Source organism: Eretmochelys imbricata, chromosome 2 (assembly GCF_965152235.1).
Source record: "Eretmochelys imbricata isolate rEreImb1 chromosome 2, rEreImb1.hap1, whole genome shotgun sequence".
Classification (NCBI taxonomy): domain Eukaryota; kingdom Metazoa; phylum Chordata; order Testudines; family Cheloniidae; genus Eretmochelys; species Eretmochelys imbricata.
In genome coordinates, this window is record NC_135573.1 from 132,070,329 (window position 1) to 132,084,214 (window position 13,886).

Sequence of the window (13,886 nt, forward strand, 5' to 3'; positions counted from 1 at the left end):
GGAAGCAGAGGAAGGCAACAGGTCCAAACCCTCTTGCCTGTGATGAGTGGCCTTTACACTGCAGTCTGCCCCAGGGAGCGGGGGCTTGGTGATAATTGGCAGTAGCCCAGACTGAGGCAAGGTGGGGATAGTGGGTTGGGGGTTCCCCAGGAAGGGGACTAAGAGGCAGTGTGGGGGTACTGCCAGGGGGTAAAACCCCAGAGAAAGGGACACCAGGGTCTGTGAGGGACACGGGGGCCAGAGCTGTGCAGATCACCGGCCTGCAGATGGTGCTCCAGGCTGGAAAAGAGCTAATTCCCAATGACTAGCAGGAGGCACCGCCAGGTGAGTCTGGCTCTTTTACAGTATCCTTCTCAAAGTTCGGTGCCCCTGCTGTGAGGGAAAGGTGCCATGGCGTCTGATGGAGAAGGTTCCAGGCTGCTGTCTTCCTTGTTGGTGCTTTCTGCAATGCAAACTGATCTGCCCCTGCTGCCTCTGATATGCCAATGAATGGCCACTTGACTGTGATTGCCAACTGTCTCTGATTACACTTGGAGGGGGGCATCGACCTTTCCTTTGTTTGGAAAAAAAACATGTTTACCCATTCCCCAGACTTCTCTGGTTCAAACACATTTTAGTCCCATATTTCCTTCCCATTTGTTCAGCCATTGGGGAATTTATCACACATACACCACGCAAAAATATTAATGATTATTGTGATATTGGTTTTCTAACGATACCTTACACCAGTGTTTCCCAAACTTGGGATGCCGCTTGTTCAGGGAAAGCCCCTGGTGGGCCAGCCTGGTTTGTTTACCTTCCGCGTCCACAGGTTTGGATGATCGTGGCTCCCACTGGCCGCGGTTCACTGTGCCTGGCCAATGGGGGTTGTGGAAAGCAGCGGCCAGTACGTCCGTCGGCCCGCAGCGCCCATTGTCTGCGGCTTCCCAAGTTTGGGAAACACTGCCTTACACAATACCTACTAGACATAGATTATAACATAAGTTAATTGGGATACACTGAACTGGTCAGACTAGCTGAAACGCACTACCAGATACTGGCCCTCTGGCACTGGGATGGTCTTTGGGTCATACCTACAATGGTTCACCATACACAGGAGACAAGATACTTATAAAATACAAGTGAAGAGTTTACCATCTAAGAGTCTGATCCAGCAAACAGTTAGTGCTGCGTGCATCATTTCTTCTGCACATCATTTCTTCTGCACATGAAATCATGGGGACTCCATGCTGCACTAACTACTTGTAAGATGCTTCTAGATAGGATACACAAGAAACAATTGGAACACATGGAGGTTGGAGAACTCAATGAAAATATTAGTATTGGAAATCTTTAAGCAAGAAGTGGTTTTAAGGAGGACTCTGGACTCTTAGAAGAAAGGAAAGCATTCTCTCAATATAAGATATTAGGGAAGATGAAAGAACGGTCCAGTAGTCCATTTATTTATGCCAAAGAACATTTCTCTTACCTTTGCCATGAAAATATGTAGCCACCCAATAGATGTTTTTTTTTTTTTTTAAAGATACATCCCTAACTGTATGTAAATAAAACTAGAGAAAAGGAAATACAACTGTGGGTTGATTCAAAACTTTTCTCTCTCTCTAATATCATAGTAAGTGAACTGAAACAGTGAGTGAAATAAATTATTTTCATAAGTGACATAAAAATAAAAATGAAATTATTCATTCAACACTGAGTGCTTTAATCTCCCATAGAATATACATATTGTGACGGGGCAAGGCCAGATGGCTATAGGAAAGTAGTGAGAAACAGGTATGTTAGCCCCAGGCTAAACAAATCCCTGTTACCATGGTAACCAAATGGCAGTTGTTCCAGGTTAAGCAAGACACCTGGGGCCAATTAAGATCCTTTCAGAAAGCAGTGGAGACTGCTAGGTTGATTGGGACACCTGAAGCCAATCAGGGGCTGGCTGAAACTAGTTAAAAGCCTCCCACTTAGTCAGGTGGAGGGCGTGTGACAGGAGCTGTAGGAGGAAGTCATGCTGCTGGAGAAATGGAGTAGAACAAACCTCATCAGGCACAAGAAAGGAGGCCTGAGGTAACGGTGATGTAGATATTGAGGAAGTGGGGGCTGCTGTGGAGAAGTGGCCCAGGGAATCGTACTCGTCCTGTTTCCAAAAAGCCAGCTACCAAGAGCTGCTACTATCAGGGTCCCTGGGCTGGAGCCTGGAGTAGAGCATGGGCCCAGGCTCCCCCTCCCCTCCCCAACTAATCACTGAGACTGGGAGACAACAGAGACTGTGCGAGGGAAGGTAGCTTCTCCTCACCTCCCTTGCTGGCTTATGATGAAAATGGCTCAGTAGGCTGTGACTCTTGCCTCTAGAGAAAGAAGGGCTATGTGGAGGGTCACAGTGAGCCTCTGAGGCTAGCGTAATCCACCAGGAAGCGTGGTGCCCACTGAGACAAGGTCAGAGCTTTGTCGCAATATGTAATTGATGTGGACAAAGCTGTTCCTCTTTTAAAAACTAAAGCCACCATTTGTTATGCAGCTGTGAACTCAAGTATAATATAGATATAGTTTGTCTAGTGATTTGATAGTTATCCATAAGCATCCATGTGTTCCTATCATTGTAATCCTTATCTCATTTACTCCCATCTCTAGCTGTACTTATTGTACTATATCTAATCCTAGGGTACAGTGTTCACGTTCAAACAAAACTAAGCGTAGTACATACTACTGTGAATAGTCAATAATGGGTCTCCTCTCGGTCATAAGCAATGTGTCCAGTAGTCAGTGTCTGCAGGAGCCAGACTCTTAGATTAGAAACTCCTTGGAATAGGGACTATGTATTTTATTATCCTGCAATGTACAATACATGTTTGTAGCGATATATAGATCATAATGAAAATATTTTTCATTTTGGATGTGGTATGTCAAAACCACTGTTTTGACCTACATAACTTCTGTATGTTCAAACTATCACAGTTACAGCACGACTGTCATAAACTATCTGAAGAACCACTTACAGTACATAAGAGATATTCAGTATCTTCTTCCTTTGTTTTTCGTCAGAGATTATGAACAAGCCTGAAGTTAGAAAGAAAGCTTGACTGAAGTCTGTAAATGATACATTCATTAAAAGTAATCGTGAATGAATTATACATTGAAAAATATTGCTTGCCAATCTCTTTCTTTGTGTTCCCTCACTCTGTTTTGTTGTTGTTGTTTTTCTTTCCCTACTTCAAGGCTCTCACTTTCACTGCTAGGAAACATGCCAACAAGCCAAGGCAGTTAAGCTTGGTTAGTTCTGCTTCTAGTCCAGTGTCACTTGCAGTTTCATGAATCAGCTATTTTTGATCCCAGCAACCCTTAATGTTGTAAAATATCTTACGTCATCATGTTTCAAAATTCATTATCAGTGAGACATGCTACACTATTGGTACAGGAAATAAGCAAACAAGAGAGATTGCAGTCACAGCAAATAATTAATAATATAATTTAACCTTTTTTTTTTCCTGCTATGTAAAAATCAACTCCTGGCAAAATGTGTCTTGTAAATTCCTGTGGAAATTTTGTTTTGAATAAATAAATCAAGTTGCATGATGAAATAAGAAATAAATGTAATTTTATTTTGGATCCTTTGATAATATAGAACTTCTCCTAACCTTTTAAAAAATCTGCACCATTTTTAAAGACTTACAAATTAACCCATATTATATTCCTTTGTAGCCTTCTTCAGCTCTGCAATTATATATGCCACAAGGAGTAGATCTGTGCATTTATGCTTTTTTATTCCTTCATAGATATTTCATTGACCATAATACAGAAGAAGATAGGTATTTCATCATTGATGCTAACACTGGAAACATTAAGACTGCCAAGATCTTTGACAGAGAGGAAACACCCTGGTACAACATCACAGTTGCTGCTTCTGAGATAGGTAAATAATACATTTAGTAGACGTGTAACAGAAAAGCTTCCATATCTTATGAATGCAAGTCTAATAATTGTTTTTAAGGAATATTATACCGATTATCTATAGGTTCTCTTCAAAGGCAGGCCTTTTCCCACCAATTTGGAGGTAAAGGAGAATTTGAGGTATACATGTTATTTCTCTAATTCCAGAAAAAATACAAATACATATATTTATTCATCTATGTATATTTACAACCTTTTCCTCTATTAAGCACATCGGTACCAATTTGTCTCGGGCACAACTCCATTATAGGTAATGTTCTCATATCAGGGAGGAATTTAGCCTTTTTGTGTGGGTTGAATATCAGCTTTCATATTTCTTGACAAATAACTAAACAGTATAATTTTTTAAGAATATTGCCTAATCTGAGAAACTCAACCATTCCCTTTTATAGCTAGAATTAACCTAATGACCCTATAGATTGAATCTCTGTTCCCTCCCCCCGCCCCCTGTTGTTTTCATCTAAGAAATTAAATCCCCAAATATTCCTTAAGGTATTATTAATCTGTTTTCGACTTTGGAAAATGGGACACAGGTTAGGAAATGTTGAAACTTTTACTCATTGTGACTAAGACACAGAAAGCTGAAGCAAATTGTCAGGGGGTCACTGTAGTTTAGTGGATAAGATTTGGATCTGGATTCTGTTCCTATTCCTACAGCAAACATTCTATGTGAAATGCTCATAACTGCCTAATCCAGACCAAATTCCTCTGAAGAAACAAGGCTACTTGCAACCTTAAAATAAGAGTATTTTCTTGATATGTCGCATCTGTAAAGCCAGTTTTGTCAGTAGCCCTATTTAACTGAAGAAGTTGTAAAAATGTTATTGGTACAGGGAAAAAAATGTTTTACTTTTTAAAATTCTCCTCCAATTAAGAAAATAGCTAAAAGTGACTGAACTCATTTTCGTCACAGATCCTCCATCCTGGCAAAGTATAAATGCTGGCATCAAAACAAAGGGAGATAGGAATACTAAGCATGTGTCCACACAAACTGTGCCAACTGAACCCACAAATATAATCTTTCAGTGGCTATGATTTTGCTTGGGAACATGAACTATTTTCAGATGCACTTTTTCTTTTCTTCTTGCTATATCCCATCATTGTCACAAGATGATGCAACACAATGTGGACCAATGACAATAGCCACCAACACTGGTGAGCATCCCCTCTGTTTTCATCTGTTTCAGCTACAGATTAAAATTGAATCTGTTTTGCAATTTCATTTATGGAAGATGCTACTAGCATATGCTATAGTATTAGTACTATATATAATTGTATGAGGACAACAAATTGATTTTATTATTATGCCTATAGTAAATAGTAAAATCTTGAGTTTTATGTGGTTAGTCATAAAAAACACAACCACTGAGACCTCGGTGTGCTTTACAGTTTCTTTGCAAATTGTCTTATTACAATGCAACATGCATTAAACTATAATTTAGGCCTAATCATAAACAGGTGCATAGTAAAAGTGAGCTTTAATTAAGATTTAAAAGACTCATTGGGACATCCATATGAAGCTGCAAGTGAAAAGGAATAGTAGCTATCCAGGCTTTCCAAATGTAACTCTTTTGCAGAAATAAATCTCAATAGCACTAAAGTTAAATGAAGCTTTTCTATACATTATTTATGTCACATTATCAAGAGAGTGGTGTTGTGCACAGGATAGTAATAAAGATTATATTTATAACTAAAGAAAATGAGATGTATGGTGATGAAATGCTATTTTAAAAGACAATCTCCTTAGAATTCTGCATCCACAGTGCTCTGTGTTGTGGGGGGAAATTCAGAAAAGCTTGAAGCAGTGTTGTACACTGTTGTGGGGGGAAATGGGCATTGCTTTCCCTCCATGTACTTCTCATTCTTAAAACTGGAGTGTTGAAAAGATTTGAAGCTTTTGGTTAAAAGGGGGGGATTGGCAGACAGACTAGGTTTTGATTAACCTTTCTTGGGTCTTCTTCTTCCGTAACTAGTCTCAAAGATTAAAATATTGTCTCTGAGCCCTCTAGGAGGTGCTTACATGCACTTTCTGGGTGGAATTTTGAGAGGAACTCAGTTCCAGATCCGCTAAGGTATTTAGGCACCTAACTCCCATTGAAATCAAGGGATCTGGGTCTCAGAATTGGCCTAACTACTCCCATTGAAGTTTTACCTCAGTGGGAGCAGAGTGAATATAATGATCAGTCCTTTTGAAAATTCCATCCCCAATGAGCACAAAGCATGAGTCCCTGCAAGGGGAATGGGTTACTTTAACACATTAACTGGGAAGATGGATAAGAAATGAGATATAAGAGGGCCACAGTCAGGGTAAGTGGGATGTGCCAGGAAAATAACATAGTTGAAGTAGCTGTTTTGGCTGTTTCAGCATTGGTTGGTGCAAAACAGTCTGCAATAACTACTGCTATGAACTCCCCAGATGTCAAGGGAATAAGAAAGTTGATAATCTGGTACTACATCTTAAGTGAAGGAACTGCAGAGTGATGAACCTCACCTCAGTTCTGGGGAAACTGACTGAGAAAGTATATTAAAGACAGAGTAACGTAATACTTGGATAAGTGTAAATTAATAGGATTAAAACAGCATGGCTTCAGTGAGAGTAAATCATGTCTCACTAACTGTTAGAATTCTTTGAAAAAAGTAAGTGGAATAGTGATGGAGGAGAGCCAGTTGACATGATTTGTTTGGCTTTTCTAAAGGTTTGAGACAAGGTCTCTGACAAGAGACTATTAAGGGAAATAAATAACTACAGAATGAGTGGGCAATGTGCTGTCGTAGATTAAAAGCTGATTTAGTGAGAGGGAACAGAGCCTCTGTGAAAAGTTGTTCCTCTGAAAGGAAAATAGTAATGTTGGGATCAGTGTTGATCAGAATACTTTGTAATGATGTAATGAATGAAATGGGCAGAAAAGTGGTGAAATCAGATTACAGTATGTCCCATCCCAGTTGGTAAAAACTAAGGAGGATTTAGACGGACTCCTGAAGAATCTAAGCATATTGGAAATTGGGAAGTGAAATTTAAACTTGGATAAATGTGAGGAGTCATACTGGAGGGAAAAAAAATCAAAACGTCTTATTCATATATATATATATATATATATATATATGAATGAGGCATTTTGATTTTATATATAAAAGCAGATGTTTCAGACATGTGTATATAATATATATATTCACACACAGATACATTCTGTATCAATAAACACTGATACAAACCATATATCAGTATAATATTATATACACCTCTACCCCGATATAACGCGATCCGATATAACACAAATTTGGATGTAAAGCAAAAATGGTTTTCTGTCTCATCTACAACATTGGTTCTCAAACTGGGGGTTGCGAACCCTCAGGGGTCACGACCTAGTTATGTGGGGGTCACGAGTCCCGAGCCTAACGCGCGGCTGCAAGTTGCGAGCCCCGACCCCTGCTCCGGGCTGTGAGCCCTGACCCCTGTGTGGAGCTGTGGGGCTACATACCCTGACCCCAGTGCGCGGCTGTGAGTCCCAACCCCGACAGGGACACATGGCTGCAAGCCCCGACCCTGGCGCGCAGCTGCGAGCCCTGACCCTGGGCTTGATGCGAAGGACAACATCAGTTGCACCCTTTCTAAAACAACACCAAGAATATAACTTATTGTGTCAAATACTGTGTTAATAACGGAAATGCTCGAGGCCAAAGCAAGTTCAATATAACGTGATTTCACCTATAACATGGTAAGATTTTTTGGCTCCCGAGGACCGCGTTATATCAGGGTAGATGTGTATACACACACACTGATACATTTTGAAGAAGAAAGATCTACTGCAGGAATCACTGATAGATGCTTCATTTAAGATTATTGCTCAATATGCAGCAATGTTGAAAACAACAAATTGGAGTCTGGCCTACTTTAAGAGAAAGATGAGGGCCAGAGAGGGGCAGAAGTACTAAAGCACTCATTTCTAATAGGCTTGTTCCAGCTCTGAAGTCAATTCCAATTAAAGTTAACTTATAGTTTGAACAATCAAAGCAACACACGCTACAAATGGGAAAGATTAAAAAATATCCCTTGGAGCCTGTTGTTCCAGTAACATGGGGTGAGAGCTGTGGGGGGAAATAAGCATAACATGGAGGCATTAGAGGATTAGAATGAGAATGGCATGCTGCATCAGAGGTCCCAGCCAAGAAAAATTGCAAGTGTTGTTAAGAATGTTGCTGAAGAATGTTGTTACTGCTGCCAGGTTGTTCTGGCTGCTCAGTGCTTCTTTTCTTGGAGCTCCACTGTTATTAGCACTAGCAGAAAATGCAGCCTACTAATTCAGCAGGCCTCAATGTCAGTCATAAAGAAAGACCACGGACATGGGTTTATTGCCCTGAAGGCATAGTCTAGCGCTCTGGCTCCTTGGTTATAGGTTACACTAACACATGAGTGCCCAGTGACAAGGAGTAGCTCAGTCAGCAGTGGGACTCTCTGCTGTCCCCTAGGCCACACAAAGTATTAAGGAGAGGTACCCCAACATTTACAGACTGAGTCAAATAACTTACATACCACCTTACATGTTTCACAACATCTGCTTGTTACCTCCCCTTATACTTTGCTCCAGATGACTTAGGCAAAACATCCCCATTCATCACTTCTGTCAAACCCTTTTATCTGGGTTAGGTCAGGATGTACCTGTGTTAATCTTCTGAGATGTGTTCATGTACATACCCAGTATCTGTTGTTTCTTAGGAATGCCTGTGTTTTAGCAACAAACTAGCAGTAACCCTTGCAAAGTTCATGTATTGGACCATGAACTTGTAAGTATCTGTTTTAATACTTGGCCTGGATTTGGTTTATGGCCTGACTTTACTGACTATGGTTCAGGCCTCAGGTCTTTCACTGGCCCAGTGCTCCAGATGCTCTCTCTCTCTCTTCCAACAAGAAGGATTTTGTCAGGAAATCTGTTTCAGCAGTAAGTCTAGCAACTGAACTAAACATTTCTGAGACCTGCCACATGGTAAACACAGCTCACAATCAGTCTGTGGAATTCATTACCACAAGAAGTCATTGAAGGGAAAAAGATTTGACATTAAAATGGATAATAATATCATCCAGAGTGATAATAGTAAATGTTAACAAAAATCATGAATTTTGGAAAGATAGAAACCATCATGCTTTAGGGCATAAACTGTCCTCTAGGTATTGAAGATTTGAAAGAAAGTTTCGTCAAACATACTATACTATAAGTGCGTTCTACAGAATTTCTCACTCCTTTCTCCGAAGGAGATGGTATTGGCCACTGTTGGATATAGAATCCTGGTTTAGATAGATCACTGGCCTCATATAGAATAGTAGTACCTATATTCCTATGTAGCTATCAAGTGAACTCACTGAATTTATAACCAGAATGGATTAGAGAGGGGAAGGAGAATTTGCAACCATTAGGATAAACTCCAAGAACAAGCCTGAATTCCAGTGTGCACAAAGACTTATTCATTATGGTTCCTAGATCTTTTTCCAAATAGGATTCTAACCTGCAGAGCAGAGGATGCAGAGAATAGGAGCAAATTAAATAACTTGAAAATAGCAAGGCTATCCACTGGGGTAATGTCAGATCCACATAGACTTTCTTAAGCTCTGGATGTCTGAAGTTCTAGGAAAAGAGAGTAAAATATGACCATGTGAAATGATACTGCACACATGGAAGTTTGATCCCACAGTGAGATAGGAAATAAGAGTCTTTGAAACATTATTATGCAGCCACATACTTTTAAAAGTCCTCAAGGCTCTAAGATAAAATGAGATACTGGAAAACAAAGATATTTGATGATGTTTGTTTGTTCTTCCCCCCACCACCACCATTCCTCATGCCAGCTTCAAAGGGAAAGGGAAAAATATATACATACAAAGCAGCAACTCTGTGATATATTAATAAAATGTGCAATGGTTTATGCTGCAGTATTGAAATGATCCCAGGTAAATACAGTCACTACAAAAACCCAGCAAAGCAGCACTTTTTTTGAGACACTTTGAGACAGGGCAATAAATTCTAATCAAAAGAAAGAAAATGAGGATAACCAAAACATACAAAACAACATGCAATAATTGTTAACTATGCTACAGAGATCAATATGAACTTTAATTATACACAAACATTTTCCAAAGATGAAATATAGTGGAAATATAAATTAAGAAATACAAGGAAATAACAATGACAACTAAGAAACACAGAATGAGAGCAAATTTAAGATATGAGATTGTTTAGACCAGGTTCAAGAGTTATCAGATGAATGTTATAAACAGACCATGTAGCCTAAGAGAAGATAACATGTGACACCTGCCAAAAATCGGGCCATTATTTTTCTTTCACGTGCCACACATATTTTCAGTTGAAGTCAGTGGGCTCCAAACAAAGGAAAGAATTTGGCCAATTGTTCTCAGGTTTTGCAGTAGTTTGGGGAGAGAGATGGAGAAGGAGACATGACTATTTTGCTTTTAAGAAAAAGAAATGTGTTGTGAGATTAAAATCCATGTTGTTACTGATTCTGCAAAATGAGACAGATGGATGCAGCTGGAGGAATTGAAAGGTTTAATGAAAATGGTCAAAAGCATGGTAGAGGTCCAGAGGATATAAAATAAATGTGTTAACACTATCAAGAGACATACTGGCTTGGTTTATGGTAACAGTGACCAAAATGTGTGTACATTTACATACACTTAAAAATGAAACGATAGATGCACACAAGCACTCTTGTTTAACTTTGAAGAAAGATAAAGGAATTTATATATGTACAGCCTGGTGGGAATAAGAATATGGGGTGATATGATTCTGGTGTATAAAAGGGGAAAAGGTTTTTTTTCTTCTTGTGAATTAGCACTGATAGGACCTGAATTGTTGTTGATGTAATTACCTTCAAAAACAAGTGAGATTCTTTCAAACTCACATCCCTAATTTTAAAGATCAAAGACACTGCCCATCAAAGAAACATATGAATGTTTTTGAGGCTATTAATCTGGATTATAATTAAGCAACCACCATAGATGTGCAAGACAGCAAAATCTGAATATGACCACATATAGTCACGTCTCATATATTCTTTCACTGTTTAGAGTTCAGTATCCACAGTGTATTAATTTTTTTCTTTCTAAAGATTTATTTTATTTTCTAAGAGGATATAACTAATTATTGTTGTTCTTGTTCACATGTGTTAGAAAAGTAACATATATGCTTCCCCCTACTCTCTGAAATACTAAAATAGTTATTTTGCTGGACTTAGTAGAATTCACCTTCCCTCTGTTTTCGGAAAATTAAGTAAAAAACAGGCACTTTTCTTAGTTGTTGGTACAGTGTTTGAGAGGAATAATTAATTGTTATGATGATTCCCATACCTGAGCCATCCTTATGAGGTGCCAAAGTCAAGAAGTGTTCCAGATTGAGGTGTCAGTAGAGGAGGGTTTGGAACAAACTGATAAATTAAACAATAATAAGTCACCAGGACCAGATGGTATTCATCCAAGAGTGCTGAAGGAACTCACATATGAAATTGCAGAATTACTAACTGTGGTATATAACCTATTTCTTAAATCAGTCTCTGCACAAGATGACTGGAGGATAGCTAATGTAATATCAATTTACAAAAAAAAAAAAAGAAGGCTTCAGATACTGGCAATTACAGGCCAGCAAGCCTAACTTCAGTACCAGGTAAATTGGTAGAAACTATAGCAAAGAACAGAATTATCAGATGGATAGATTAACACGATATGTTGGTGAAGAGTCAGCATGGCTTTTGTAAAAGGAAATCATACCTCATCAATCGATTAGAATTCTTTGAGGGTGTCAACAATCATATTCACAAGGGTGATCTAGTGGATATACTGTCCTTGGACTTTCAGAAAGCCTTTGACAGGCCAAAGTAAAGTATGCAGTCATGTGATAAGAGGAGAGGTCTTCTCATGTATCCGTAACTGATTGAAACAGAGGAAATAAATGGTAGGAATAAACTGTCAAGTTTTCACAGTACAGAGAGATAAATAATGGGGTCTCCCAAGGATCTGTATTGGGACCAGTGCTGTTCAACATATTCATAAATGATCTGAAAAGGGGGGTAAAAAGTGAGGTGTCAAAGATTGGCAATGATACAAAATTACTCAAGATAGTTAAGTTCAAAGCAGACTGTGAAGAATTACAAAGGGATCTCACAAAACTTTACGGGGCAACAAAATGGCAGATGAAATTAAATGCTGATAAATGGAAAGTAATGCACACTGGAAAATGTAAAGTTATATGTACAAAATAATGGGGTCTAAATTAGCGGTTACCACTCAAGAAAAAGATCTTGTAGTCATCGTGGATAGTTCTCTGAAAACATCTGCTCAATGTGTAGCGACAGTCAAAGAAGTTAACAGAATGTTGGGAATCACTAAGAAAGGAATAGATAATAAGACAGAAAATATAATATTGGCACTATGTAAGTCCAAGCCCACACCTTGAATACTGAGTGCAGTTCAGGTCACCCCATCCAAAAATATATGTTGGAATTAGAAAAGGTGCAGAGAAGGGCAACAAAAATTATCAGGGTTATTGAACATTAAGAAGACTGGGTCTGTTCAGCTTGTAAAAGGGAAGCCTGAGAGGGGATGTGATGGACGTCTATAAAATCATGTATTGTGTAGACAAAGGCAATAGGGAAGTGTTATTTACCTCTTTACATAACATAAGAACCAGGGGTCACCCAGTGAAATTAATAGGCAGTAAGCAGGTTTAAAACAAATTAAAGGAAATATTTCTTCACACAACACATAGTCAGCTTGTGGAGCTTATTGCGGGGATATTGTGAAGACCAAAGCTATAAATGGGTTTAAAAAGGAATTAGATAAGTTCATGGAGGATAGGTCCATCAATAGCTATTAGGCAAGATGGTCAAGGACACAAACCCATGCTCTGGATGTCCGTAATCATCTGACTGCCAGAAGTTGAGACTAGACAACAGGGAATGAACGGCTCAATAAATAACTCTGTTTTGTTTCTTCCCTCTGAAGCATCTGGCATTGACCACTGTTGGAAGACAGAATATGGGGCTATATGGAACATGGGTCTGCAACCTAGAATGACCATTCTTATGTTCTTATGGACTAACTTGAGTATTCGTTATTTGTCATAAGCTTCATGACATTTTTTGACTCATAGTGGTGTGGGTTGGTGTACAAAATGCTTCAAGGTTTTCTGAATTTCTACATTCTGCTAGAATATTAATTCAGACCAAAATTTTAAAAGTCTTTATTCACTCTTTTCTCATAGAAAACTATCACTGAATTCAGCAGTCCAAATCCTGGTCCTAGTTATACCGGATATCAAAGATGTCATGCAATAACTGAATCCAGAGTGTTATTAAGGGTATCCTGTGCATTTAAGAATGTTTCTTTGTCTAAGCCTTTAAGATGTTTCATTAGAGAGCAGTTGCACAAAGGAAGGGTAAAGGCCCTGATTCACCTTTCCACATTATGTGGTGTCCATGAGCAGCTTTCGATTATGGGTTTCCCAGGTGAAAAATGCGAGGGGCACAAAGTTTGTTAAGTAGTTGAACTGGAGTGATGACCCCCTGAAAAGTAACAGAGGTGCAAGATTGTTGCTCTGGAGACAGGGTAGCAGTGTCTGATACGAAGGTTCTCCAAGAAGGAAGTTGCCTGTTTTGCTGTTTGTTACCACTCCTGTTCAAGCAAACACGGCTTGTATACATTTTGTGAAAGAACAAACTACACTAAAAGCAGCCTCACCAATTCCTGCTCCAAACAGGAAACTTACCTGCAAGCTTCTGGATTCTGCAAACACTCAGCAAAGGGGCAGGGTAAAGCAGTGGGGCCTGTCTATAGCAACATCATTTTACCAGACCAGGTTTTGCTCTTGCTGAGCCAACTTGCTCCCTGGGGTAATTCTGTCTGATGTTCTCTCACAGAATCCAGGGAAGCAATTTTCAGCAGGGTT

The 13,886-nt window shown here is 39.2% G+C and overlaps 1 protein-coding gene across 1 annotated transcript in view; it reads left to right on the forward strand.

Moving 5' to 3' along the window:
- CDH18 (cadherin 18) overlaps window positions 1-13,886 on the forward strand; it is a 245,119-nt gene that overhangs the window by 190,971 nt on the left and 40,262 nt on the right. The window contains exon 7 of the mRNA XM_077809160.1: window positions 3,765-3,901. Within this exon, the coding sequence (XP_077665286.1) occupies window positions 3,765-3,901 (137 nt within the window). The remainder of the gene's footprint in view (window positions 1-3,764; window positions 3,902-13,886) is intronic.